The 27,824-nt window shown below is 41.7% G+C and overlaps 2 protein-coding genes across 2 annotated transcripts; both read left to right on the forward strand.

Moving 5' to 3' along the window:
* The first annotated feature begins 10,361 nt into the window (after positions 1 to 10,361).
* On the forward strand, positions 10,362 to 18,066 carry polr2i (RNA polymerase II subunit I). Its single transcript, XM_079825951.1, has 6 exons — positions 10,362 to 10,508; positions 10,623 to 10,677; positions 10,942 to 11,015; positions 17,251 to 17,325; positions 17,430 to 17,481; positions 17,760 to 18,066. The coding sequence occupies exons 1-6, from the start codon at positions 10,447 to 10,449 to the stop codon at positions 17,820 to 17,822; spliced, it is 381 nt and encodes a 126-aa protein (XP_079682077.1). The 5' UTR covers positions 10,362 to 10,446; the 3' UTR covers positions 17,823 to 18,066.
* Positions 18,067 to 23,234: 5,168 nt separating this feature from the next.
* pglyrp5 (peptidoglycan recognition protein 5) lies at positions 23,235 to 27,214 on the forward strand. Its single transcript, XM_079824687.1, has 4 exons — positions 23,235 to 23,344; positions 23,433 to 23,619; positions 26,031 to 26,149; positions 26,358 to 27,214. The coding sequence occupies exons 1-4, from the start codon at positions 23,260 to 23,262 to the stop codon at positions 26,540 to 26,542; spliced, it is 576 nt and encodes a 191-aa protein (XP_079680813.1). The 5' UTR covers positions 23,235 to 23,259; the 3' UTR covers positions 26,543 to 27,214.
* The last annotated feature ends 610 nt before the right edge of the window (positions 27,215 to 27,824 follow it).

Raw genomic sequence — 27,824 nt, forward strand, 5'->3', positions numbered from 1 at the left:
GGTAACTATCGGGAAAATTTACAAATTATTTATACTGTAAGTATTTTTTTAATTAAGGGGTAATTATCCGTGTAGTTACAGGGTAAGGTTGGATCTACGGGCTGTAAATTAAAGTGGTGCTTGTTCCCCTCTTGTTTCATGTATTTACAGGCTAAGTATGAATCTACGGGCTGTAAATAAAAGGGGTGCTTGTTCCCCTCTTGTTTCATGTAGTTACAAGGTAAGTATGAATCTACGGGCTGTAAATTAAAGCAGTGTTTGTTACCCTCTTGTTCCCTTTCAGTCGGTCACGTTCGACGTACGTCGGATGTACCGACGAATTGGGATCACTTCAGAGAGCCCCTATCAGCTTCGAGATATGGAAAACAGGCTAATGGGCCATTGGCGTGCGAGATTTGCATCTCGCGCTCCGCCCCGCACTGCGGGTACAAACAGGAAGCGAGAGCAACACGCAGTAGTCATTCACTTCGGAGCCGAACTGGCGTTAATTCGAAGAACAGACACAATTCTTCAAAGAGAGAATTTTTGCTTATCAGCAGAGGAGGACGTGAGGACGCTCGTGTTGGCGAGACGGCACGGAACTGCGAGACCGCGTGCTCACCGCTGCATGCAGCAAAAACTGCTGTTCTCAAAGCACCACAAATTTCTGAGTTGGTTCGGTGAGGGCGTTCCGTACAGTGAGTGCAGACACAGGCTGCACCTTTTCCCTGTGTTCTGCCGTGGTTATCCCTGGGTGCTTCAGCACTAAGAGCGTTTCCTCACAAAAGAGTACACAGGTGTGACACTGCATTTTTTTCAAGATGCCATTCCACCCGTGCGTTTCTGGATGCGGTCGTTCCCTATCGCCTGCTGACGGTCACAATCGCTGCATCACGTTTCTGGGCATCCTGCACGCTGAAGCAGCGTTTGCGGATAGTTCGTGTTCCCACTGCGGGAACATGACTATCTCGGCGCTTAGGTCGAGACTCACCTACCTTCGGGAAGGCGGAGTCCCCCCTACCCATACCTCGATTTAGTGCTATTTCCCGGTAGAGTTTCCGGGAAAACCCACTGGCCCCTCCCATGGGCGTCCAGCGGTGACTTTCGGGGCTCCAGCGGACGATCAGATGTCACTGCTCACTGCATCGGAGGGGGAGTTCCAGTCCTCTGGGGATGAAGATACGGCTGTACTGCCTCCCTCTGGGAGAGTGGCAACGGTCGAGTCGGACCCGGAGTTGACGGCTATGCTTTCCCGGGCCGCCGAAAAGGTCGGGCTTGAGTGGAACCCTCCACCACGTCCCGAGCCTTCTAGGTTGGACGATTGGTTTCTCGGGGTGGGTCGCGCTGGTTCTCAGCGTCCCGCCCTGGTGCCTTTCTTCCCGTAGGTGCATGAGGAGCTTACTAGATCGTGGTCGACACCATTTAGTGCTCGGAACCAACCTTGGGGCTCCTCCCTCCTCACTACCCTCGACGGCGGGCAGGCCAAGGGTTACGTGGGAATCCCACCAGTTGAGCGGGCTGTCGGGATGCAGCTGTGTCCGGCGACCGCTTCCAACTGGCGTGGTGACCCGCGTCTCCCGTCCAAGGCCTGTAAGTTCTCTTCCGGTCTGACCACGTAGGCTTACAGGTCTTGTGGACAGGCCGCGTCTGCCTTGCATGCCATGTCACTGCTTGAGGTGCATCAAGCCCAAGCACTCATGGACATGTACAAGGGTAGGCCTGACCCAGAGCTCCTCCGGGAGCTCCGGACGGCGACAGACCTCGCCCTATGGGTGACGAAAGTCACCGCCCGTTCCCTTGGTCAGGCGATGTCCACGCTCGTGGTCCAGGAGCGGCATCTCTGGCTCAACCTGGCCGACATGAGGGAGACCGATAAATATCGGTTCCTGTACTACCCCATCTCCACGGCCCGGTTGTTCGGCGACGCGGTCGAGAGGTCCAGTGCCAGCGGCACCCAAATTCTCAATAAAAGAGCAGTTTCCAATATCTCGGTGTTCGACACTCCCATGCCTTGTCACCCTCAAGTGCCTCTCCAATCGCCAGCAGGGGATGCCGGCTGTGGGGACGCACACAAGCAGTCTTCCCAAACTCGCACATCCCCTCAGCGGAAGCAGGTAAGTGTTGCACGGCACACTCAGACCCCACTTCGGGCCCCTCCCATGCCGTCCGAGTCGGGTCCCTGCATGCCGCTACGCTGCCCCGCCCCGGGTACGTCGGTGGTGCCGATGATCCCACTTGCGCGGTCTCTGGGGGCCTGGCTAGCGCTCCCCAGCCCGCCTCGCTGGCTCATCCGTACCATCAGACTCGACTATGCGATTCAGTTCGCCCGGCATCCCCCCAAGTTCAGAGGCATTCACTTCACCTCCGTGGCGAAGGCGGATGCCCCTGTCCTATGGGCGGAGATTGCTGTCCTGCTGGTGAAGGATGCGATAGAGCCGGTCCCTCCAGCCGATATGAAGTCAGGGTTTTACAGTCCGTACTTCATTGTGCCCAAGAAAGGTGGCGGGTTACGACCGATCTTGGACCTGCGGTTCTTGAACCGGTCCCTTCACAGGCTGCCGTTCAGAATGCTAACGCAGAAACGCAAGATTGGTTTGCAGCGATCGACCTGAAGGACGCGTACTTTCATGTCTCGATTCTCCCTCGACACAGGCCGTTCCTACGGTTTGTGTTCGAGGGTCGGGCATATCAGTACAGAGTCCTACCCTTCGGGCTGTCCCTGTCGCCCCGTGTCTTCACGAAAGTCGCGGAGGCGGCCATTGCTCCCATGAGAGAGCGTGGTGTTTGCATCCTCAACTATCTCGACGACTGGCTGATCCTTGCCCAGTCGCGAGAGCAGTTGTGCGAACACAGGGACATGGTGCTTCGGCACCTCAGCCAGTTGGGGCTTCGGGTCAACTGGGAGAAGAGCAAACTCTGCCCTGCGCAGAGGATCTCTTTTCTCGGGATGGAGCTGGATTCGGTCGCCTTGACAGCGTGCCTCACCGAGGAGCGCGTCCAGTCGGTGTTGAACTGCTTGAATTGCAAATGCAAGACAGCGGTACCACTGAAACACTTTCAGAGGCTCCTGGGGCATATGGCATCCATGGCCGCGGTAACGCCGCTCGGATTGCTTCATATGAGACCGCTTCAACGCTGGCTACACTACCGAGTCCCGAGATGGGCGTGGCACAGCGGATCCCTCCGCGTCCAAGTGACGCCGGGGTGCAGCCAAACCTTCAGCCCATGGTCGAACCCTTCGTTTCTGCGGGCCGGAGTGCCCATAGAACAGGTGTTCAGGCATGCTGTTGTCTCCACGGATGCCTCATCCACAGGCTGGGGTGCCACGTACAAGGGGCGTGCAGTTTCGGGACAGGGCCTCAACTGCAGTGGCATATCAATTGCCTAGAGTTGTTAGCAGTTCTTCTTGCACTCAGCCGCTTCAAGGAGCCGCTCAGAGGCAATCACGTTCTGGTCCGTACGTACAACACTGCGGCCGTTGCGTACATCAACAAACGCATGTCACAACTCGCCCGCCATCTCCTCTTATGGAGTCAGAAGCATCTGAGGTCGCGTCGGGCCATTCACATTCCGGGCCTGCTCAACCGTGCGGCCGACGAGCTGTTGCGGTTACCAGTGCTCCCGGGAGAGTGGAGACTCCATCCCCAGGCGGACCAGCTGATCTGGAGTCATTTCGGGGCTGCACAGGTAGACCTGTTCGCCGCCCCGGACTCGACCCATTGCCAGTTGTTTTATTCCCTGACCGAGGGGACCCTCGGCTCGGATGCCCTGGCACACAGCTGGCCCCGGGACCTGCGCAAAGTCAGGTAGGACGAGGAGCAAGTCCTGTTGGTCGCGCCGTACTGGCCCAACAGGACTTGGTTCCCGGAACTAGTGCTCCTCGCGACAGCACCTCCTTGGCCCATTCCTCTGAGGAAGGACCTCCTGACTCAGAGATGGGGCACCCTCTGGCACCCGCGTCCGGACCTCTGGAAACTCAATGTTTGGTCCCTGGACGGGACGCGGAGGTTCTAGGTGGCCTGCTACAGAATGTGGTAGACACCATCACTTCCGCTAGAGCTCCCTCTACGAGGCACCTCTATGTGTTGAAGTGGAACCTGTTCGTCGATTGGTGTTCTTCTCGCCGAGAAGACCCCCGGAGATGCTCGATCGGTTCAGTGCTTTCCTTCCTACAAGATGGGTTGGTCTCCCTCCACCCTCAAAGTTTATGTTGCCGCTATCGCCTCAAACCATGACATGGTAGATGGTAAGTCTGTTGGGAAGAACGATCTGATCATCAGGTTCCTGAGGGGGGCGAGGAGACTAAGGCCCAATCCCAATTCTATTTTATACCCCTTCGCCTTCCCCTACCCCTACCTGTTCCCCTTGCCCCTTGAAACAGAGTGCCAAGGTGTAGGGGTGAAAATATTCCCCTAAGAAATGGGACACCACTACTATACCATTACACATCATCATAACCCCGTTTCTTTTATTATAAAATCCTGTGACATTTAACCTGTATGAACAGCAATGAAGTGCGTAGGCTATATCTAACAGAAATCAGGCGCGAGCACGTTTAACAAATTACTCACTCCCAACAGAGTTTTGCGCTGTATTTGGACTTAATAAAATGGCGCTCGTTTTCAGTTCAAAAACATATGAGCCAGAGTTTCCTAAGATGATACAGAACATACAAGACTAGTGAAGCCGCTTTTCCATTGGACCAAACTGTTCTCTTTGTTTATTAACCGTTCCATTCCGTGCTGATCCGAGCCGGCCGGTACGGATATGGTTTCATTATCTACTGTGGTGTTGCGATAATGTTCATACGTTATACGTCAAGTCAGTCATTGCCTTGGTAACGCGAGAGTTTACAGACGATATGTATTGTAAATATCGACTGCGTTATGAAGGATGACCAGATATATATTTTTTAACTATTATTAATATGTGTTCAAATCACCCAAATAGTGCGTTTCGAAAGCTACGGAGAAACGGCAGCCAGGCGACACGCAAGTGATCGATCCTGAGTGGCAACACACACACATTCTATGCAGCACGGTAGTCGGTGGAGGGAAACTCATACCCCTTCGTTCGAAGTGTGGTCCTGAAAAATCTTCGTTTGAAGGGCTATCTGGCCCTTCCCCTTACCCCTACCACTCCAGCCAAAAAAGAATCGAGACACCCCTACCCCTTCACGTGAACGCGCAAAACGAAGGGGTAGGGGAAAGAGAAGGGCTAAGGGGTAGAAATGGGATTGAGCCTAAATCCGCCTCGCCCTCCCTCTATACCCTCTTGGGACTTAACTCTGGTGCTAACCGCACTACAGAGAGCGCCCTTTGAGCCTTTGTAGTTGGCAGAGTTGAAAATCCTGTCTCTAAAGACAGTACTCCTAACTGCATTGGCCTCCATCAAGAGGGTAGGGGACCTGCAGGCATTTTCGGTCGACGAATCGTGCCTGGAGTTCGGGCCTGGTAACTCTCATGTAATCCTGAGACCCCGGCCTGGATATGTACCTAAGGTTCCCACCACTCCCTTCCGGGACCAGGTGGTGAGCCTGCAAGCACTGCCTTCGGAGGAGGCAGACCCAGCCCTGGCTTTTCTCTGTCCCGTCCGCGCCCTGTGGACATACGTGGACAGAACGCAAAGCTTCAGAACCTCAGAGCAGCTCTTCGTCTGTTACGGAGGACAGCAGAAGGGAAAGGCTGTCTCCAAGCAGAGGATGGCCCACTGGATAGTGGATGCCATCGTCTTGGCGTATGATAAGAGCCCACTCCACTAGGGGTGTTGCTTCTTCCTGAGCGTTGGCTCGTGGCGCCTCGCTGACAGATATTTGTAGAGCTGCGGGCTGGGCGACACCTAACACGTTCCCTAGATTCTATAGCCTGCGTGTAATAATAATAATAATAATAATAATAAGTTTAATTTATATAGCGCCTTTCCCAAGCTCAAGGACGCTTCACAATAACAGTAAATAACAAGCAGTTTACACATAGACGGACAGTGGGGGTCACAACATATGGAACCCAGCACAGTGTAGAGCCGGTAGCTTCCCGTGTGCTCGCTTCCCATAGTCAGTAACACCGGAGTGCCCGTTCTAGTGTCGGCTTGCTGCGCCATTCCCTTTCCCATGGAACGGATATGTGCGCTCATCTACTCCAGTCGAGTTCCCCTAAGCTTAGGCGAACCCTGTCGAGTCCTCCGCAACCCGCGGCAGTCGGATGTGGCAGAGCATCCGACGCCAGGCTTAACACTCGTATGCATTGGTGGAACTTGTGTTAGGCTGGGTTCCATATGTTGTGACCCCCACGGCGGTCCCATATGTGTATTCTTCCACTGTACGGCTCCCTACGGGAGCTTTCTCTTTCCCTTGGCAGAGTTCCTCTGCCGTCCCGGTACGGTGTTGTTCCCCCGCCGACTTGGCCGGGGCCACCCCTGGGACTGCCGTATGTTGTACTGCCCAAGGTCAGTCCATACATGTATTCTCCACATGTTAACTCCCTCCGGGCATGATGTGGCTTCCGCAGCGGCCCTTCCGGGCACGCTTTCCCAGCGTTATCCAATAAAGGTCTGCTGAATGGGTCTTGCGGAACAGCAGTGTGACTCTCCCTGCATGAGTTTTCCCGCCTGGTACAGACGGGGTCTGAGGGGCTCCTCGCTGGGGGCTGGAAGTGGTAGTAACTGTGGCGTTTTCCAAAGGGATCCCAATTCGTCAGTACGTCCGACGTACGTCGAACGTGACTGACTGAAAGGGAACGTCTCGGTTACGTATGGTAACCCTTGTTCCCTGACGGAGGGAACGGAGACGTACCTCCCGTCGCCACAGTTGCTGTACCATCACTGCATGGCCGAGTCACTAGTTCGGCTCCTCAGTGAAAAACAACTGCATGTTGCTCTCGCTTCCTGTTTATACCCGCAGTGCGGGGCGGAGCACGAGATGCAAATCTTGCACGCCAATGGCCCATTGGCCTGTTCTCCATATCTCAAAGCTGATAGAGGCTCTCTGAAGTGATCCCAATTCATCGGTACGTCCGACGTACGTCTCCATTCCCTCCTTCAGGGAACGAGGGTTTCCTATACATAACCGAGACGTTTCATGTAGTTACAGGGTAAGTATGGATCTATGGGCTGTAAATTAAAGTGGTGCTTGTTCCCCTCTTGTTTCATGTATTTACAGACTGAGTATGAATCTACGGGCTGTAAATTAAAGTGGTGCTTGTTCCCCTCTTGTTTCATGTAGTTACAAGGTAAGTATGAATCTACGGGCTGTAAATTAAAGTGGTGATTGTTCCCCTGTTGTTTCATGTAGTTACAGGGTAAGTACAACAAACAACACATACAAAATCTGATATCACTCGAAAATATTTATTTGAAAAACAGCTTAATTCAAAACAGATTTATGACACATTAATTTTTTTAAATAAACTTTTCATTTCAAATAATAACATCCAGATAGAAAGTCCGGACACACTTAACCTGTAACTACATGAAACAAGAGGGGAACAAGCACCACTTTAATTTACAGCCCGTAGATTCAAACTTACCCTGTAATTACACAGATAATTACCCTTTAATTAAAAAATACTTACAGTATAAATAATTTGTAAATTTTCCTGATAGTTACCCCTTTATTCCCCCAATATTACATATTGTTCCCTTATACCTACACGTACTTACTTTATAGTTACACTATAATTACCGAAAATTATGCTGTAAATTCGCTTTATTACATAGTACTTTCCGGGCCGTAATCTAAAGCGTTACCATAAACTCTCTCTGTTTGATTGACAGCTTCAGCGCACGCTGCTCCAACGATTGCAAAGGGAGCTTTCTTTGATCGCTCTCTTTATAGAATTTAATCACTGTTAAATAACAGATTATTTTCATCCTATGACAAAGAACATCTGACTGTACATAAATCATTACATTTCAGATCCATGTTGCATTACTGTCGAGCCCAGGCACTGCACAATATTCTGTAATCCTCAATGGCATGTTTATTGCTTGGTAGCTCGATCTACATGTCATGCGCGTATCGGTGGGCGGGGCTAAACAGGCTGGGCCTGGTGTCAATAAAAGCTTTTATTGGACTAACAAGGAAGTTTTCAGTTCTGAAATTTACAGGATATTCTTATATAGTATGATGACCTCTTTTATGTCAAAAGCTCAAGGGAAATTTGATTTCTCAGTTCATGACCCCTTTAATGGTAGGCCTAACGTTAGCAACATGTTCTTAGAACATATTTTTGTTAGCTGGGTTGTTTTTTCATGAGTGCTAAATTGGAGAGGAACGCTATTGCCAATTAATGATTTCAATTAAGTCTGTTCTTCACGCAAACTATGGCTTTTATGGATTCAGAAGACTTGTAGTCTGATAAAAGTCTGGATATGTTGCTGGTAGTGGGTGACAGTTTGGTAAAATGAGATTGTAAATAACTTTTCTATCTACTTGACAGCTAAACTATCTCCAATTAAAATCCAAGTTTCAACACGCATGTCCACAGAAACATTCAGTGCCATTTTGAAAAGTGCAAAGGAACTTAAATCTGCTAAAAAGAGAAGAAAGACAAAGGTGCTGTATAATATTTCGTGCTACTGAAAAATTTAACTTCATAATTTAGTGTACAGTGGCCCTAAAAAAGGATTTAAACACTAAAAATGTCTTTATAAATGTAAACAAATGATGCTGGAGCTTACCTCAGAAACCTTCAAATCATTTTTGGGGACACTGTATTTGCTTAATGTCATAATGAATTCATAGAAGTATGAATACCTATAATAATTGTCTCATTTTTTCTTTGCTAAAGGGAAAAACTAAGTAGTTCATCTGTCTGGACTCTGGAGGATATTGAAAGTATGTTACTGGATTACAGAAGAATGACTTATTTTACCAAGGTTTCAGTTTTTCACCATCGTTTTTTAATCCTTTATGTAGTCTGAATTGTGTTCGACAACAGCCGCACACCAAGTGTGACCACACACAACAGACTCACGGATTATGAAGAATTTATTGTCAGTGGTACACCAGCAGGAGTTCTGGATCAGATCTTATTTTATGTCACTCTATTGGGAGCTTGAAATAGCAAAAGGATGTTTGTTCTTCTTAAGTGCTTCTTCCGTTTCCTTCTCCCTTCACATCTTAGCTGACAGAATGTGAGCCCTGTGTTTTTTTCTTTTCTTAACAATTTAATACATGAAATGTTTATATTTTACAGAATAATGTGAAAGACGGAGTTAGCATTCATTTGGTTGTATTCTGTGTCTGCCCGTCTGGTAAATTTGGTTTTGTCTCCACCCTATGGCCAAGAATGATACTGCACTGTTGTATTCATTTATGGATTTACCATCTGTCTGGCTCTGTTCTGGTACCTCACAAAATAAAGTGAATCCAAACATGAAGACTGCATAATGTGGAATTTGTCTTTTCTAGCTTACATTTAATAAGGAATTACTGATTGTATAGCTCCAAATGTTGCAATATAATGGTGCAAAATAATAAAACCCCATAACCTGTAATGAACAGGTAAAACTAATCAATAACAAACGTCTTGTAATAAATCGACTAACATATTTCAGATTTTTTTTTGTCACCACCAAAATGATCTATTAATTTACTAATAGACCTTACTTGGATTAGATCCTTCTCATAGAAATACAATTATATTGATTGTTCTTAATTAAGCGTTATATCATGTGTTTTTTGTGCGTGCAAGATGCACGCACAACCCTAAAGTGGGAGATTTAGTAGTATTTAATGTTTTGTTATGCTAGTTTAGAAGAGTTTCTGTTATGTTGGGGTTTTGGGGTTATCATGGTGTTGAGTGGAACATGAGTTTATGAGAACAGATTTATGTTAAATGTATTAATATTGCTGTTCTCATTCAGCAAGTGCTATGCTAATGCTACCAAAGCATTGTGTAACCAATTAGCAAGGTAGCATTCATTGAATTAGCAAGTTAAAGCTGGTTAAGTTTCCAGTATAGGCCTACTTCAAATTTGAGATTACATTATATTTTGAAGTAAAAATGTATGAATGAGCTTACTCAAATAAGTTTAGAGCAATGAAAATGCAAGTTTTACTTACTTTAAATTTCTTAACTTAAAAAAAACTGATTGTTTCAATATTTTTGAGTTTTACCAACTTATTAGGGTTTACAGTGTGGGTTTCCATGAAAAATGTGTGAGAAGTAGATAAGTATAGTATTTTTCTTGCAACTTCATCCTTCAGTCAAAGTTGTATTCATATGCAAGGCAGTTATGACATCTTTAGGTATGTAAAAGATAATTAAATACAGTGTCTCTTTCCCAGGATAAATCATTGTAGTGTCCGCCGCCACATGGAGTCGCTGTGATTTATTTACGCAGCACTAAACGGAGGCTGCGCATGCGCACAAACTATTTCCAGTCATTTCGACGCAGTGGAGGGAGGCGGATTTGTCCTCACTATCAGCTCAACAGCCTTTAATACAGAGCTACAGTAACTTTATCATGGATTTGGAAGGTGGAACTTATGAACCTGGTTTTGTGGGCATCAGGTTCTGTCAGGAGTGGTGAGTTTTAATGAGTTTACTGAACTGCGTTCATACGCATGTTGCTGATCTGATGCGTGTGTTTGTTTTGATGGCAGTGGCGGCTCATATGAATCTCTCTCTCTCTCTCTACAGTAATAACATGTTGTATCCTAAAGAGGATAAAGAAAACCGCATTCTGCTCTATGCTGTAAGTTATTTTTTTGACATCTGTTTACATGAAAAGTTCTTTAATCTAAGGGAGAGTGGATAGTTAATTCAGAAAGATTTCAGTTTGATTTAATTAACAGACATGATTTAACTATCTTTTAATGATTTGGAATGCATTAAGCTAACTTTTGAGAAGACGTGCTAAGAGGCTGATAGTTTTACGGATGGGAAGTGTTCAAACAGGTTAATGCTTCGTGTCTGACAGAACAATCCCTTACTTGTGTGTGTTCATGCATGTTTTCAGTGCAGAAACTGTGACTATCAACAGGAAGCCGACAACAGCTGCATCTATGTGAACAAAATCACCCATGAGGTTGAGTGAGTGTCTTGCTATTTTTTTTTAAACACAGACTATGCGAGAGGCATTGACATTAGTATTAATAACAAGTGATAAGGCATCTTATGCACAGAAGTCATCGGCACATGTTTAGTGGTAACTCATAGTGACAATATTCATTCAAGTCAATCAGAATAGGCAAATCTTATTTTTTATGGGATATTGCAGTATTTATTATAAATTATTTATTAGTGCACATAGTTTTTTTTTGTAATTTGCATATGCCCTTGTAATCTCTAATCAAAATAACTTGTTTTCTCTGATGATGTGTTTACTGGCGTGAGGGCTGGACAACCTGTCACTCACATGAGATCACAGCAATAGCAAACCACAACAATCCAATAAATTACAGATAGACAAAATCAAGCCCGCCCTACTTTTTTTTTCTTGTTCGAGAATCTTTGGCCCTGTCCCAAATGGCACACTTCATGTGCACTTTCGGTCTTGTGCCGCTGTGTGCGTGTTCATTAAGTCCACGAGACTGCAGGTTGTCCCATTTGTCATTTTAGGTCTCAGAAGGGTGCTTGTGAGCGCCCCCTTTGAGGTCGATATGCGCCCTCGATGCGCACTTCTGCGAGCTACGCAGCAGACTTCTTCCCGGCAGTCAAAGCGGCCTTACGTCTTGAAAGTGCGGACTCAGAGGAAGACCGTGAGGGTTTTGGGTCCCATTTGAGACAGGGTCTTTCATACGATATACATCACAATAGACTTGGTCGGCATTACTGGGAACGCCCACAAAACGTCATATCCGCCATATGCCGTGGGGGAAAACAAGCCATTAGAATGAATGCACGTAGACCTTGTTAGACGCTTTATCTTTACTCTTTGTAATGATTACGATTTATTTTTGCTTGGTGCAGTCCCGAAAAGTTGCCATGTGGCGTTCTGCACCTCTAGTAAGTTTTTATTATGCCAAATAATAAACAGACGGGGCCGTTCGTCAATTCCGAACACCTGTGCAATACGTCCATTACAATTAAACATTTGCACTACATGATGCTGGTATTATTGTAAAGATTAAAAAAAAGAGATTTCATTAATTGCAATGGCAAAAGTTTGTTGAACAAAACGCCAATAAAAGTCATACTTGTCACGGGACTCGTTAAAGCAGTTTTTCACGATGAGCGATCACATACCCACATAATGCGTGAGGTTATTAAAGGTCCCGTTTTTCGTGTTTTTTTGAAGCTTTGATTGTGTTTACAGTGTGCAATATAACATGTGTTCATGTTTCATGTGTAAAAAAACACAGTATTTTTCACACAATTTACTTATCTGTATACTGCTGTTTTCACTGTCCTCAAAACGGCCTGAGAATTTCCTCGTTCTATGAAGTCCCTCCTTCAGAAACACGTAACGAGTTCTGATTGTGCCAGCGGTTCCCGTGTTGTGATTCGACAGCAGCTTAGCGCACGCAGAGCACACGTTACCGGAAAGGTCACACCTCTTACCATAACGGGGATGCATGCGCTCAATGATCTCTAAGTACAGCGTCCCTGGGAAAGCCAAACAAAGGTGACTTGACTCCGGGTTGAAAATAACAGCGTCTCGACGACATGGCAACAAACAAACTCTACAAACGCAAGCGAACGCAACACTTCCTATTCTCCACGTGGGAGCAACAAGACCACGCCCCCTTTTCCGCGTACTCTTGTGGGCGGAGGTTAGTCGACAAACTGTTCTACTGACGTAATTAAAGCAGGATGTACAGAGTTGTAGTCCTAACCAGCCGTTCGCTGTAGGCTTTGAAAGGGAACTTCTGTTAAATAAAATATCTCGCTTGGCATTGAACTTTGAGCTTTATAATTTTACAGGTATTATATATGCTCTAACAGCAACATTACACACTAACTAAAGTTTGAAAAATGGGATCACGAAGAACAGGACCTTTAATGTACAAAACATTCAAAAGTCTTCTTTATTTCATAATGGGAAGGGCTGGGCTCATGCTTGTGCTTCAAGCTGATAGTCACATTGGCCCTCATTTATCAATCTTGCGTAGAAACGGGCGTATATATTGGCGTAAGATTATGCTTACACTCCTCTCACCGCCTGATTTATGAAGCTGTGCGCACCTCTGAAATCCAGGGGTACGCAAAACCTGCCCTTGATAAATGCCGCGGCTGAAAACGATCGTCAGTAGATTAACACGCCCCTATATATTCAAGTCTCCGCCTCCCCCACGCCCTCATTTTACGCCATGGACATACGGAAGACGGCAAAGAAGCGAAACTTCTCTGAAGTAGAGATCGAGACCATCACCAGGGAAGTGGAAAAAAACAAAATTGTTTTATTTGGGAGTTTAAAGAGTGGGATTAAAGGCGCCCACAAAAAGGTGTACGGTGGAAATCCAGTTTAAATAGCTTTTTGGATGAGAAATTACCTATCACAATTCATTATTTTACAGCACGTGTTTAGAAATAATAGGCCTATGTGTACAATAGTGATGATGATGTGATGTGGAGTACCATTCATTCACATTAATATAATTGCATGACAATTTGTAAGATTCTTATTATTATGATTTGTATTATTAATGACGCTTATTGTTATTTAGAAGAATGTCATTATTATCATTATTATTATTTATTTTATTATTATTTAAAAGAAGAAGAATGTCATTTTTATTATTTTGTCAGTCTGAATTATTTTCAGTCCAGTCCGTGCGCAGCTGCCGGGCCTAACCAACGTCAGGTAAAGCGCACAGGCTCGCAACTGGACGAATACATGCCTACAAATCAAATGCTTTGGTAAAGTCACACAAATTGAAGTTCATGTTGCACAAAAATAAACACTGAAGTTTATAATTACTTATTCGCACGGGATTATTAGTATATGCGGGGAGCTCTGGTGATTTGTAGGCTAATAATCGCAGATAATGTCTGTGATCTTAATCCCGTGCGAATCGGCCATGTCTGTAATATGTAGGCCTAAAGTAAAAATTCCCCCGCAAATTACCATATTTCGCCGAACACCGAGGTGATAATATTAGTCCCGTGCGAATCGGCATCTATTTGGCCGGGATATCAGGCCGATCGTATATAATTTTTGCAAGGTTTTCGTGTCCTGTGAGCATTTCTATCTTTATCTTTCACGAAGAATGGCGCTAGACTGCATATGTGCACCGTTATGACTTCATGAGCGGCCGCGCGGATTATAGGCTACCACTTTCACTTTAGAATGAGCACAATTTGGGAGTAAATTGCTTGAATGGTGTGTTTAATATTATTCTTAATGAAAAACACAAAAACAGAACAGTACAATGACAACTCGCTTAAATGGGCACTTTTACATTTAGCTTTGAAACTGAATCTTCCGCCGTGTTATTATAGGATAGGCTATTGCTTAGTTACGTTTTTAATTGCGTCTGTTCTCTAACTGAACGAAATTATTTGTGTTACTATAAAACAATCAAAATGATATCGATACGACTGTTTATAATTTCATACAGCTATATAACGAAAAAACATTTTCAAGTAGGCCTAACATCATATCCAGGAGATAAGTCAGTAAATTCGAGTAAAATCACAGCTTATCCCGTGCGAATGCGCCACGCAAAATTCAGATGTGGGGGAGTAATTTCTAAATCACACGAGGTCCCCAGATAATAGCCTAGCCTACTTATCCCGTGCAAATAGGGCTTTATTTGTTGTTGTTGTTGTTGTTGTTTTTTTTTTTTTTTACAGTGGGTCATAATATAGCATATCTTTGTCAGTGCGTTTTGTGGTGTTAGGAATTGTTTTTCTGCGCATTTTCGCACTAACTCAAAACGTGCGTACACCACCTCCTGAGCTGGCGTAGGATTTGAGCGTGCCGTACGCCAACGTCCATATTGATAAATCTCAAAGTCACCGTGGTTTTGGGTGTACGCCAGGTGTACGCTGGAAATTTGGTGTACACACTTTTGATAAATGAGGGCCACTATATGTACGACATGTAAATTTTCTCGTCAAAATGCGCATGCTGCTCCCACAAATATTACCTGACATAATAGCTGCTACTTCATAAATCACCCTTTTTTTATGAAGACGGATGCTATAAAAATAAATAAAAAAACTTCGCTATTGTCAGTAATTCTAATAATATTGTGACACTGACATGTCAATTTCATAGCACAAGACCCGTTTTATGATCATTTTAAAACGTTAAATGTATGTAATGCATACTTTAATTCAGGAACACTGAATTAACGTCTTCATGGGAAGATTGTGATTTATGAAGTAGGCATGTCATTCCTATATGGGGGTCGGCGTAGCAGCATGTATTTTGATGAGAAAATGATACCTCTGGCCATTGATTCCGTTGGGTCGTTTATCAGTCACAGATACTGTACGGACAATCTGACCCAATATCGGCTCAGTTTTTCTATGCATCTTGCTCTGTCAAGTGGCAAAAGTGATTCTACACAGGATAAACTGGGTTAACCCCATGCATTTACATTGCGGGGAATGGACTGTTTTCCCCCACGCCGACTCTGCCCCCATCCCACGCCCCCAGCTATGACACGATGCCGACCAAGTCTATAGGGAAGACTATTGCAATCAACCACTATCAATTAAAAGCAACAAACAACAACAAAAAATTAATTGTGTATTTACATTTTTACATTGTGGTAAAAAGGACAATAGTAGTAAATATACCAGTTGACCAGTTGTCCTTCAGAGAACACATTGCTAAGACAGCACGCTCGTTATGAAAGTTATATCAAGTTATGAAGTTATATCAAGACAGTTGCGAAAGGTAGTCAGTGAAGGACAAAGATGTGTCAGAGTATTACACCAGTATTACAGTGACAGCTCCATATACAAGCAAAACATGAGGACTCGTATCATAAATGTATAAAAACAAAAGGGCATCTATCTAGGGGTGTGAACCTACACTGGTCTCACGGTTCGATTACGATTATCATGCCATCAATTCGGTTCAATTCGATATCACGATGCATCACAATGCACTGCATCCTCCCCATGTATACAATTTTGTCAGTCGATGAACTGAACCTTTAATTTGAACTGCTCAAAGAAAACACGCTTCTTGAATGTATCAAACAAAACTCAAGTCTGGGCACAGAAGACAACAGGAGCATTTAGAACAAATACACAAAATACTAGACGAGCAGCTGCGTATCTCTTCATCAAGCTAATGCACACACTACCGAAAGTAAAGTCGCAGGTGCTCAACATACAATCATATTCTCTAAAAGTAAAGAAACTGAATGATCTTACCAGGGCTGTTGCAGCGCTTGCTCCTATTGCGGTCTTTGATTGTGAAATTAGCTGATGATTAATAAAATGCTGCTCATATCTGTTGTTTTCGGTGACGTGAACTACAATAAATCTGCATATGGTGCGGAAATTGTAGATCGGATCCATTTTGTGGAGATTCATTTACACTTGGGCACATAAATGTAATTGTTTTGATAAATCGGATAGCTTTGATTTACACACAGCGTGTGTGTTCTCCAGGTCGTGCTCACCAGGTTGTTCATAAAAGCCGAAATGTGTCCAGGTGTTTTGCTTTTAAAGTAGTTGGAGCATTTTAATTATTCTTACTTGCGTCTCGCCTCCCTCTGCCATTGTATGGTACTGCGACACGGCACGTACGCGTAATACCGAATCGTCCTTGTCTGCATCGTAGAAATGATTAATTTCGACACCCCTACATCTTTCCATCATATAACTGCTCCACATGCCTCCAGGGGGTTAATGAAGGCCTTCTGAAGTGAAGTGGTGCGTGTGGGATGCCTCAACATATGGTGGCATGTATCACCAGTAGTGACTAATGGAGGTGCCACAATTTCTGCAATTTCCACTGCCGCATAACTGACAACCGGATGTGCCTCAACATAGCGACATGAGCTGATGGCTTCCATGTATGCTAAGATGCCATGCCACTTAATGTTAATAGCACTACTGGAGGATGCACTGGTGTCACCTGTACTGAACAGGACTATATGCATGTGGAATGACTTTGGCTTTGTGCTGGTGACAGTGTTTTACAGGTCACAGAAGAGGCATATTTAGTACTGTTTAGGGGGGCACAGAGATTTCGGAGCTAATGTGGATAAAATAAGAATAAATATGTAAATAGCCTATCCAAAGCACAAATGCTCCACCTACCACACTGATCAACTCTGATTCAGTTGTTCTATTATGTTTATCGGTTGAAGGGATTTTTAGACGCCTCTAACCTTGTCTCATCCCTCTTCTCTGCTAGTGAACTCACTCAGATTATTGCAGACGTGGCCCAAGATCCAACACTGCCTCGGACAGAGGACCACCCGTGCCCAAAGTGAGTGATAAATATGTTTCTTGTTGTAGATGTATATTAATAATGGTAATTCCCATAAGCTCTTATGATTGGCCATTTTTAAATGAATCCATGTTTGTTTTAAGGTGTGGCCACAAGGAGGCGGTGTTCTTCCAGTCTCACAGCATGAAGGCTGAGGTAAAGCACAATCACGATTTTCTGCTGGCCTTCAGCAGTTGCAGACCCATGTGTCTTGAACAGTGTTTTCCTCTATTAACACTAACTTTCATGCACATCCATTGCATCCATGTGAGAGATTTTGTGATTGGTATTAAAAGTTTAAAAAGGTTTATATTTTGGTGTTTTCAAACAGACTAAAATAGATATTGCTCTGATCATTTTAATTATAGCAATATCAAATAGTACTTGGCATAAAACTGAAATTGAAGAGGTGCGTTTTGATTTTCTGAATACAGGATGCCATGAGGCTTTACTATGTCTGCACCGCCCCACACTGCGGCCACAGATGGACTGAATGAGAAGGATAAAGCCATGAATGTCAAAAGATGAGGTGTTCTGGGGTCCCGTGTCACTATTGTCCCATTCCTACATGTTATTTCTCAGTTTGTGGGACATATGTTGTGGAGTGGACGAATCTGGTCAGTGACCTGAAACCAGCATGAAGCCAGAGACTTTTCCCCATGGATCTTTTATAGTTTCTTATTTTAATATTTCACACTGTATTTTCTTTGAAGGTTTTGTAATAAAAGATTACAAAAAGTGAGTTGAGTTTTTATTTGAAAAAGTAGGCCTTCTCAATTTAAGAGTTTTGGATAACAGATACTAGGGCTCTGGGTATTGACACAAATTTCACAATTTGATTTGATTTCGATTCACAAGCTTGCAATTTGATTTCGATTCAATATAGATTATTTTGGATACATATCAGGTAAAATACATGTCACATTTTCTCAAGGAAAACATGTTGTAAACTATAGGAGTCAGTTGTAGCCTATACATTAGCCTATTATAATATTGAAGGTAACAATTAACTGGATTGTATACAAACACTTAAATTACACTCAATGATGTTTTTAATAATAATAGTTATAATAGTAACTTTACAATTACAAAATCATATTTCTACTCAATCGTTTTTTGAAATATAAACATTTAAATGGTGGCTGTCATAAAAACTTTAGATTTATTAATGCTTTAAATATTGAAGAACATTAAAAATTATGAATATGTGATGGGGCATATATTTAACAAAATGCTCCTCTCTAAAGTAATTTTTTTTTCTAACTGACTAACAAGTTTATGGACACTGGATAGGGTTTTTCTGAGGTAAATGTGACGTTTACAAGCTGTTTTACTGATGCCTTCCCCCTGTTGTGCATCTGATCTGAGTTTTGGTTGCCTATAATGTATATTTGAAAGCACAACATGCAGCAACCATCCTCACAAACTTGTAATAAGAAGCGCATATAACTCAACAAAAAAGTCGCTTGTCAACAAAAGAAATGTGTCAGGTCTGACTGAGCTTTACAGCCAAAATAAAAGTTTGATGGTTTGATGTTTGAAAATGCATAAATTAAAATAAATACTGGTATTGTAATTTTACAGTTCTATTGTAAAATAAAAATTACTGTAATATTTTTAAAATACACATTTTTATTTGATATTACAATAGTAATATTTTCCTAATTTCATATTTGTGTTTAGTCAATAATCATTATTTTTTGTTATTTTATTAATTGTTTTATAGACAGTATGCTTTATATTGCATTTTTGAGGATTTTCCTTAAGACTGTTTCTGAGTTGGTGTGTACCTTGTCTTATGCTGCGTTCCCGACAACTGGGAATTTGGATTTTTACCACCTCCTACTTAGAAAAAACATCTGGAATGCATAGCATAGAGCTACTTTGTGTCAAACAAAAATTTAGATATACATTTTTTGCTAATCAAATCTGTTTTTGCCATAATTGACAACACAAAAACAAGATATGCACTATTTGTGTCATGGCTGAAGTGGGACTTTATTCATGATGTTTCCATGATACAAGCGCATTTTGTGTCAATTATGGCATAAACAGTAAAGAAAAATGCTGCCGTAAAAAAAAAGAAACTAAGAATTACGGTATCATTATATGAACTTAATGTCTAATATTAATATTTGTTTTTTACCTTTGACACAAGTTAGTTTTTTTTTTTTTTGCAAGGTAGTTCCATGCTATGCTCGAAGCAGTGAGTGACGTGGAAGTGACATCAAATGACGTGTCTCACTGAGGCCGGTGTTGATCGATCTGCTCTGAGTTCACGGGTCAGATGTCAGACTTGGTGTGGCATTTCAGATGTTATTCTGGAGGTGGGAAAAAATCCAAATTACATGCCGTCTGAAATGCAGCATTAATTTCACATATTCTCACTTCCAAACTCGTGTGGCATTAATTGACCCCAAAAATACAGAAGCCTAATTTCACTTCAACAATATGAAAGACAATGAATCTGCATTGTGTATTTTCACTATTTATGTGATTTATAAATAAAGTAAGAAAGTTAGTATGCTACATTGATATGGCCCCCTATACTATCTTTATTGCACCATTGTATTTTGTACAGTTTTACAGTAAATGGGGAAAAAAAATACTTGAAGGTAGGGTAGGCAATTTCAGAGAGGCTAGCAATAGCAAGCTAGATTTGAAAGCATTAGATCCCACCCTCCCTTGAGTCTCTTCAGAGCGCTCTCCAAAATCACGCCTCCTTCAAAATAGAGGATACGCGTGTGAGTGACTGCAGCATGACATGTGACATGCATATATGATCCAGAATCTGAGCCGGAGGCTAAAATTGAACAGCAACAACGACTACAGCAGGACGTCTCTATGTGGTGTGTACTGTAACTGTATATGAAGAGTTCGGTTGCAAAACGCGATAAACGCCATTTTTTGACATTTGGATTTTATTATTGGAAATCACTGTTTAGATGTACCTTAATCTATGTGTTAATTGCTGCCTTTAATAAGATTTAAAAATGTACATTTTAAGCCTACTACAAAATGTATTTTTTCACAAAACGCGATATCCGCCAGCCCAGTTTCTTTACAAAGTGCGATATAGAACGTTCAGGATGCTGCGCGAGCTCAGGATGTCACGCAAGGAGAGAGTCACCGCCGGTGAAGTGCTCCGAGTTTGCTCAGTGATTTAACGATAATATCAAAACAAAAAACATATTTTTAAAAAGAGGATTCAATAGGCTAACTAAAAAACGTTTACCATTTAATTGTTTATACTGTAGGCGAGCTGTCAGTCACGTAGGCTACGTCACTGATCAACAGCTGTCTGTCAGTCAGAGAATCAAAGCTTCAGAGTCAAGCTAACGTTATGGATTTCGATGACGGATTGGAGCCGGTCATTCCAGCTGCTGTTGGGAGAAAGAGGAAGGCATCTAAAGAAAATCATCAAAGGGAGAACACCAAACGGGCAAGGCATTCAGGGGAGGGAAAACATCCAAAGATGAATTGTGGTCATCGTGCGACTGCGAGTAATGTTGGTCTGTGTCATGCCGACAAACTGTCAGATGAAGATGTAGCCTTCAACTTCACAAAAATGTATAAAAACGCTACAAAAGTGGACCAGGATAACATTGATTCACTAGCTTTTCTTAATGGTATTACAGTAGTAGAATATAGCCTAAGGTGGATATATAGCGTTTTGCAAAAAAAAAAAAAAAAAAATTTATGTTGTGTATGTTCTGGCCAAAACTAACTCGGAATCTTATTATTATTAATCAATCTTTGTATATACTATTCCATATATTTATGATGTATTGTTTTTTTAACCAATTTAAGATGTTTGACAATGTTAAGATAAATATGTTGCATTTTGGCATGGTTTTTGACTTATTTATGAACTATTTATGGACATAAAATTAAATAAAAAATATCCTGGATTTGAAGAATATTTTGTCTCTGGCCTTCACTGAGCTCAAGTAATAGTTTAATGTACAAAAAATTGTGAATGAACTTGACAGTTGATGTTTTAAATAATAATGTCAAATAACCAACATTTCTCAAAATGGATATATCTCGTTTTGCAACGAAACTCTTCATATATTTGCTTAGCGGCTTGTCATGCGCAAGTTTTACAACATTTGTGTGTGTTTACTCGTGGTTTATGAGGACATCATTTGGTTTATGGACTTTGTATGCGATTTAACGATAGCAGTAGCAAGCGGAACGGTTTTGCACGTCAGACTAGTGTGTGTTTACATAGAAAAACAATCGAATAGTAGCGTATTTGAATGAACGAGTCGATTGCTAACAACACAAAGACATTTGAAGCAGTTTTACTCACCACCTGCTTCCAACACACGAGTCACAACCGTGAACCTTAATCGCTGGAACCGCTCCATCTTTCAGCATTAGACAACCTTCAAATCCGGTGTCGAACTGGGCCTTGTTTATAACCATCGTCGCCGAAATGCAGGGAACAAACAAAACACTTGCGCAACTCCGTTGCTGCTCCGGAAAAACAAACTCCATCCACAGTCCCATTAACGCTGGGTTCTTTGGGAAGCTGTACAGGGTTGTCTTGCCCTGACAACCAAAAACACACATCTTTGGTGACACTTCTTTGGTTGATTTCGTGAAGTCCTGTGACTGCAGCACAGCCGGCTTCCCTAAAGCAGAGCATAGCGCGTTAATGGGCGTGCATTTGCTCTCTCGCTCTAGTCGTGCGCGCCCTTCCAGGAGAAGAGCCCGTACAAGGACATTCTGCCCTTGTTGACGTCACGCAGACCCACACTCGAAAAAAACACTTTCCGAAACTAGTGACAAACCGGAAGGAGTATTTTTGGCACAGACGTCCCATCAAACGTCCAACTAATTTTTTTAAACTTTGTCCATATTTAGCTTAGAAATCAAAGTGTTTAACAGTGAAAAAAGCATAAATTAAAGCAAAAAAGCAAAAATTAAGCTTGTGTTTTGGAACTGTAAAAGGCGGCTGCTGTTGTTAGAGAAAACTCTGCATAGCCTCAAAGCGCTGATGACATGTGGTGTGATGTCATGCGTGAGGTATGGAAATACATGTTGACAGGCAGGTAGAACATCCTAACATTGCATTGAGACCGAATGCAATGATTGGACGAAAAATTTTTGGTCCTACGACTTCAACAGAAGGTATGTACATTTTGAATAGCTTATTTAGACCACTTCTATTGTTGATTGCTATCAGGATGTGATGAGTTTCAACCAGTATAACAAAAAGTGTTCATGAAAAACTAAAAAAGTAGGGACCTTTAATAAATCCAAATTAACTGCAGATGTGTGCATTGCTTCCACAGTTTTCTCATTGATTCGCCCCCAACTCGGAAACTCTGGGCTCAGAGAAAGTCCAGAGTTTCCACTTGTCATTTTTCATATTTACAGTTTTGTAGTGGTGTTTTTGTTAGTCACACAATGGAGTCAATGGTAACCAAAGCTGTTTGGTTATCCACCCTTTTTTTTTTAAATACCTTCCTTTGTGTTCCACAGAAGAAAGAACGTCATACAGATTTAGAAGTACATAAAGGTTAGCAAATGGTGACATTTTAGGATGAATTATCCCTTTAAATCTAATACAACAGAATCCACACTTTTGGGGTAGCTACAGTTATACAAATGAAGTTATTATTACAAAGAGAATAATCACAAGGTTCCCACTGTGCTCAGGGATTGTGTAATGGTTAAAAGTGTTAATGCAAGCGTAACTGCCTCTTTTCATGCCAAGCTGCTACTTCTGTTATTTTTGCAATAGAATATATCGCCATTCATTCAGTGGCATTTCCATAGCGATCTATAAAAAGCCCGTGCAGCATAATGTCTTCACATGTTGTTATTGCAGGACTCGCGACCGGAATTTTTGCACGAGACAGGAAAATACGCGGAAGTAACGTTTGTCCCTCCCTGTCAATAAACTTGTCAAGTTTGCAAGTCATGTACATTCGCCGGCTGTTGAAAGAAAAGTTTGTCGCGGATATGGACGGACACATTCCTGGACAAACTGTGGACATGAACCCCGGTGAGGGCAATATCGTCCACAAGCGCTCGCGCGCTCAGTACTTATGTCATTTGTAGCATTTTGATCTGATCTCACTGTTGTTTCGCAGTGAGTCGTCGTGCTTGGAACGCAGTGGATCCTCGAGAAAGGACAGAGATGAAGAGTCCCGCGCAGACTGTGATCGTTCACCACACAGCGCTCCGGTACTGCGCGCACCCGCGCGACAGCGTCTCTCAGCTCGCTCACATCCAGCGCATGCACATGCAAGAGAGGGGCTTCGACGATATCGGTTACAAGTAAGATAGAACATTACATTTAACATATGCCCACACGTTATTACGTGTTTAATTAATACAAATGTCTGTAATTGATTTGCAAAACTACTTGTATACACTTTATTTGGATGTCAAATTGTAATTCAATGGATTATAATGAACACTCTAAATAAATGCTGGGTTATTTGAACACAAATTTGGGTCAAATATGGACAAACCCAACCATTGGGTAACATTTTTACATTATATTTTTAACCCAAAGGTTGGTTTGTCCATATTTGACCCAAATTTGGATTAAAGCAACCCAGCAGTTTCTAGAGTGAATAAATATTTTAGCATGGTTTATGGATCAATGACGTAGCCTACTCTTTTTGTCTAGGTCTGACTATTTAAATGCGACTTAACAAACAAAAAAAGAAAACTTTTAGAACGTTTTTTATGATTATTAGGCTACGTTTTTAAAAAATGTGTAGCACTTGTAGGGGTGAATGCAGGTAAAGTGGGCCATTTAAGTGCTCATTCGGTTTACACTTTCAGAGCATGGCAATGGTCTTTAATTAATGAGACACTATTTATTTCAATTATAAAATAGTTTTGGTTGACGTAGGCTAATATGACACTGGTGGGTGTGGCCACACCTCAAAGGAGAACACCCTCAAGGTGACTATATTATTTTTTAACATATAAGGTTTCTCACTAAATGTAAACAAATATTATTGCGACAGTTCCTGTTTTGTTTGTTACTACAGTTAACATGGAATATAATGTTTAAGAATTTGTACGTTTTCTTGTAAGGTGTTTAAACATGGCTCGCCCACTTTGGCTGAATGTGTTAGATAAAGTGGGCCAGTGGAATTCAGGTAAAGTAGGCGACCTTTAACCTTCAGTAATTATACTCAATTAAATAAACTGACATTCACTGGTTATTTATTAGTTGACATGTTTAATCTACTCTTTTAGAAAACAGAAATGAGTGTGCCATAAGGAAATTCAAGTCAGAGATGGGAGAAAGGAAAGAAAGAGCAGAAAATATGACAAGGCGTTAAGTTCCATTTGTGTAGTGAAGAAAAAATGAGAGGAGCAAAATGTAGATGCAGAATATAAAGCTTAAAAATATGGACACAATTGAAGTTCATTTAAAGTGTTAAAAAAGTTTTACAATATGATAAAATGTTGTTCCTCTTGAGTGTTCCTCTTATTGAATTTTTGTTAGCCTTTTTATTGTTGCATGTGTAAAAGTCCCATTTTTAATATGTCGTAGAGTTAATTTTCACCGTTATTCTGATTTATAAATATTCTGATATTCAGATTTTATCCAATTTAGAGTCAACACAACACATGCATTGAGTGAACTGATTGATTTTACTCAAAGCTTAGGCTATATGCTTTTGGTTTCGTTAAATACGTTGTTGAATATGTTTGATATGTGTTAATAAATCATGTGCTTTAAATTAAGATACAAGATGATTTTTGATAAATCAGGGATGGCCCACTTTACCAGACCAGCTGGCCCACTTTACCTGAAAAGAAATGTTTATTGATATATACCTTGCGAATAACACATTATATCAACTGTATTCAAAGTGAAATATTATAGCTGGACCTTAAAGTTCAAAAACATATAGGTATCTAAATTACATGTTTAACAAAAAGTGGCCCATGCACTACCTACATTCACTTCTTATTATAGTAATAACTGGGTAATAACTACTAAACCCTAAACCTAACCCATGTAGTTACCTTATTCTTACATACTGTAAAATAAAGTGAAACCCAAAAAATATCTTCGTGGTGTCACTGCCCACTCAGCTAACAAAAATATATTCCAAGAAAATTTTGCCAACGTTCACAATAAGTTATGAAAACGTTATTTCTGAATGTTCAAAACATCCAGATTTGTTATTGTTTTAAAAACGTTTTATAGCCTACGAACGGTCATTTTGCAAACATTATGGTAATGTTACGTTTGAATGTTCTTTTAAAATTCTTAAAGTAACATTTAAAAAACATCCATTTAAACAAACAAGTTCCACGAACGATGTAAATAATGTTTTTGTGCCTACATTAGGCTATTAAAGACTATAACTTTGAACAAACGTTCTGTTAATGTTACTAGAAGATCGTTGATCATAACTTTGAGAGAACCTTGCCAGAACGGTAGCCAAAGTTCTGAGAATGTGAACTATTTTCACCAAAACAAAGCCAGGGAGGTGTAACTAACACAGAGGAAGCCATTTTTTGGTCATGTGACAAGAAAACCATAATACAAATAGGTGCCCTGTAGACCCTTATGACTGTCGTGTTTTTTTATATAATAATATATTTTCATCTTTTTATAAAAAGGCATGTTTTGTCCTGTTTAAATTCTGCTGACATTACAGGACTGGCTCTAGTCTATACATTAAACATCAACTCTCTCTGTCTTCCTCAAGCTTTCTGATCTCTGGAGATGGGGTGGTGTATGAAGGGCGGGGATGGGGGATTGTAGGGGCCCATGCAAAGGAACATAACTTATATTCTGTTGGCATCGCCTTCATGGGCAACTTCAACGGTGAGAACACGACTACCTCCATTCATTTTCATCTAATGTTTATTGTCTTTTGTGGTGCTTACACTATATAATTTATTGTTCTTTTGGGATACTTAGTGGGTTTGTAAATGGAAAGAGAAATCAACATGCATAAGATTTTCATAATAATGAAGTACTGAATGTTCAGAAATCATAAAGAAGATTTGTTGTATTGTCTATTTGTCTGTAGATGAATTGCCCAGTTCTGCATCGCTGTCGGCTCTGCTGAGACTGCTGCACACTGGAGTGCTTCACGGTCATGTGCGGCCCAATTGTGTGCTTGTGGGACATAGAGACGTGGCAAAAACCGAGTGTCCGGGGGAACATTTATACTCCCTGCTACCGAAACTAAGAGAACAATTACAAAACCCCTGATGGCTTCTTTTCCTTGTGGTGTGTGCAGCACTGTGTGAAACACAAATGCGGAAGTGTATGTGTGCCTTGTGAAGTGTGGCTAAGTATGGTGATTGGGCAGCCCGGGGAGCAGTTGGGGATTCGGGTCTCACCTCAGTCGTGGTGGTATTGAGGGTGGAGGAGAGCACTGGTTATTCACTCCCCCTACCAGACCTGAGACTCGAACTCGCAACCTTCTGGTTACAAGTCCAACTCTCTAACCATTGGGCCACGACTGCGTCCAACAAGGAACCTTGTGAAGGTTTAATTATAATACCGGTATTTATTAATATAAATTCTATCACAATTTGGAACAAGTTCTGAAGGACATAATTAAGAGTCCAGTCAAACATGATCCTACTGAAAAAAAATAATGAAATTCTTAAAGAATTGAAAATTCTGTAAGGTCCAGGAAGTTATTTGATTCTAAGAGGATTCGTCTGGTCAATCCTATAGAAATCCTATTAGCATTGCTTTATGTGTTTTTTTTTTGTTTTGTTTTTTTTATGCTGGGGAAAAATGTATTGTGTTTAATCGCATCCAAAATAACATTTTGTGTTTACATGATATATGTGTGTGTACTGTGTATAATTATTATGTATATATAAATACACACGCATGCATGTATATATTTAAGAAAAATATGTAACATTTAAAAAAAAAAAATATATATATAGATAAATTATATATACAGTATATACATGCAAATATTTCCCCAGCACTACTTTTTTTTAAATTAGATATTTTACTGATTAAAATGATTTGTTTGGAGACTAGACTTGAAATCTGCAAAATCATGATTATGTTTTAATTTCTCTGCACAAAAAAAAGCGACTTAAAATGTACTGTACTGTGACGTGCAATAATTTAGTACTCTGGTCAATTGTATAAACATATATATGTGATGTGAATACAGTTGTAGCCTATGTTAATACATGTTTTTACACGTGGAATGTACTTGTGAGCTTGTGCATTGATTAGTATTTTTAATTCTGCAAAATAGCAAAAGCGATTTTTGAAGCCTGCTTCAAAACACATGTCTGCTTAATATGTTTTGATGCCTTATGATGGACAGTGAGTGAATGTCCTTGTGTCTGTTTTTATCACTAAACTTGTATTTATTATTACTGTTTGCCTATGTGTGTAGTCTTTGTAATTTATATGCACTTCCTATTATACAATAATTAGACAAATACATAACCTAATTATTTTACTTTATCTGTTGTTTGTATTATTTAGCTTCTGTAAATCGGTCCCATTATAT

This window comes from Gobio gobio (assembly GCF_949357685.1).
Source record: "Gobio gobio genome assembly, chromosome: 9".
NCBI lineage: Eukaryota > Metazoa > Chordata > Actinopteri > Cypriniformes > Gobionidae > Gobio > Gobio gobio.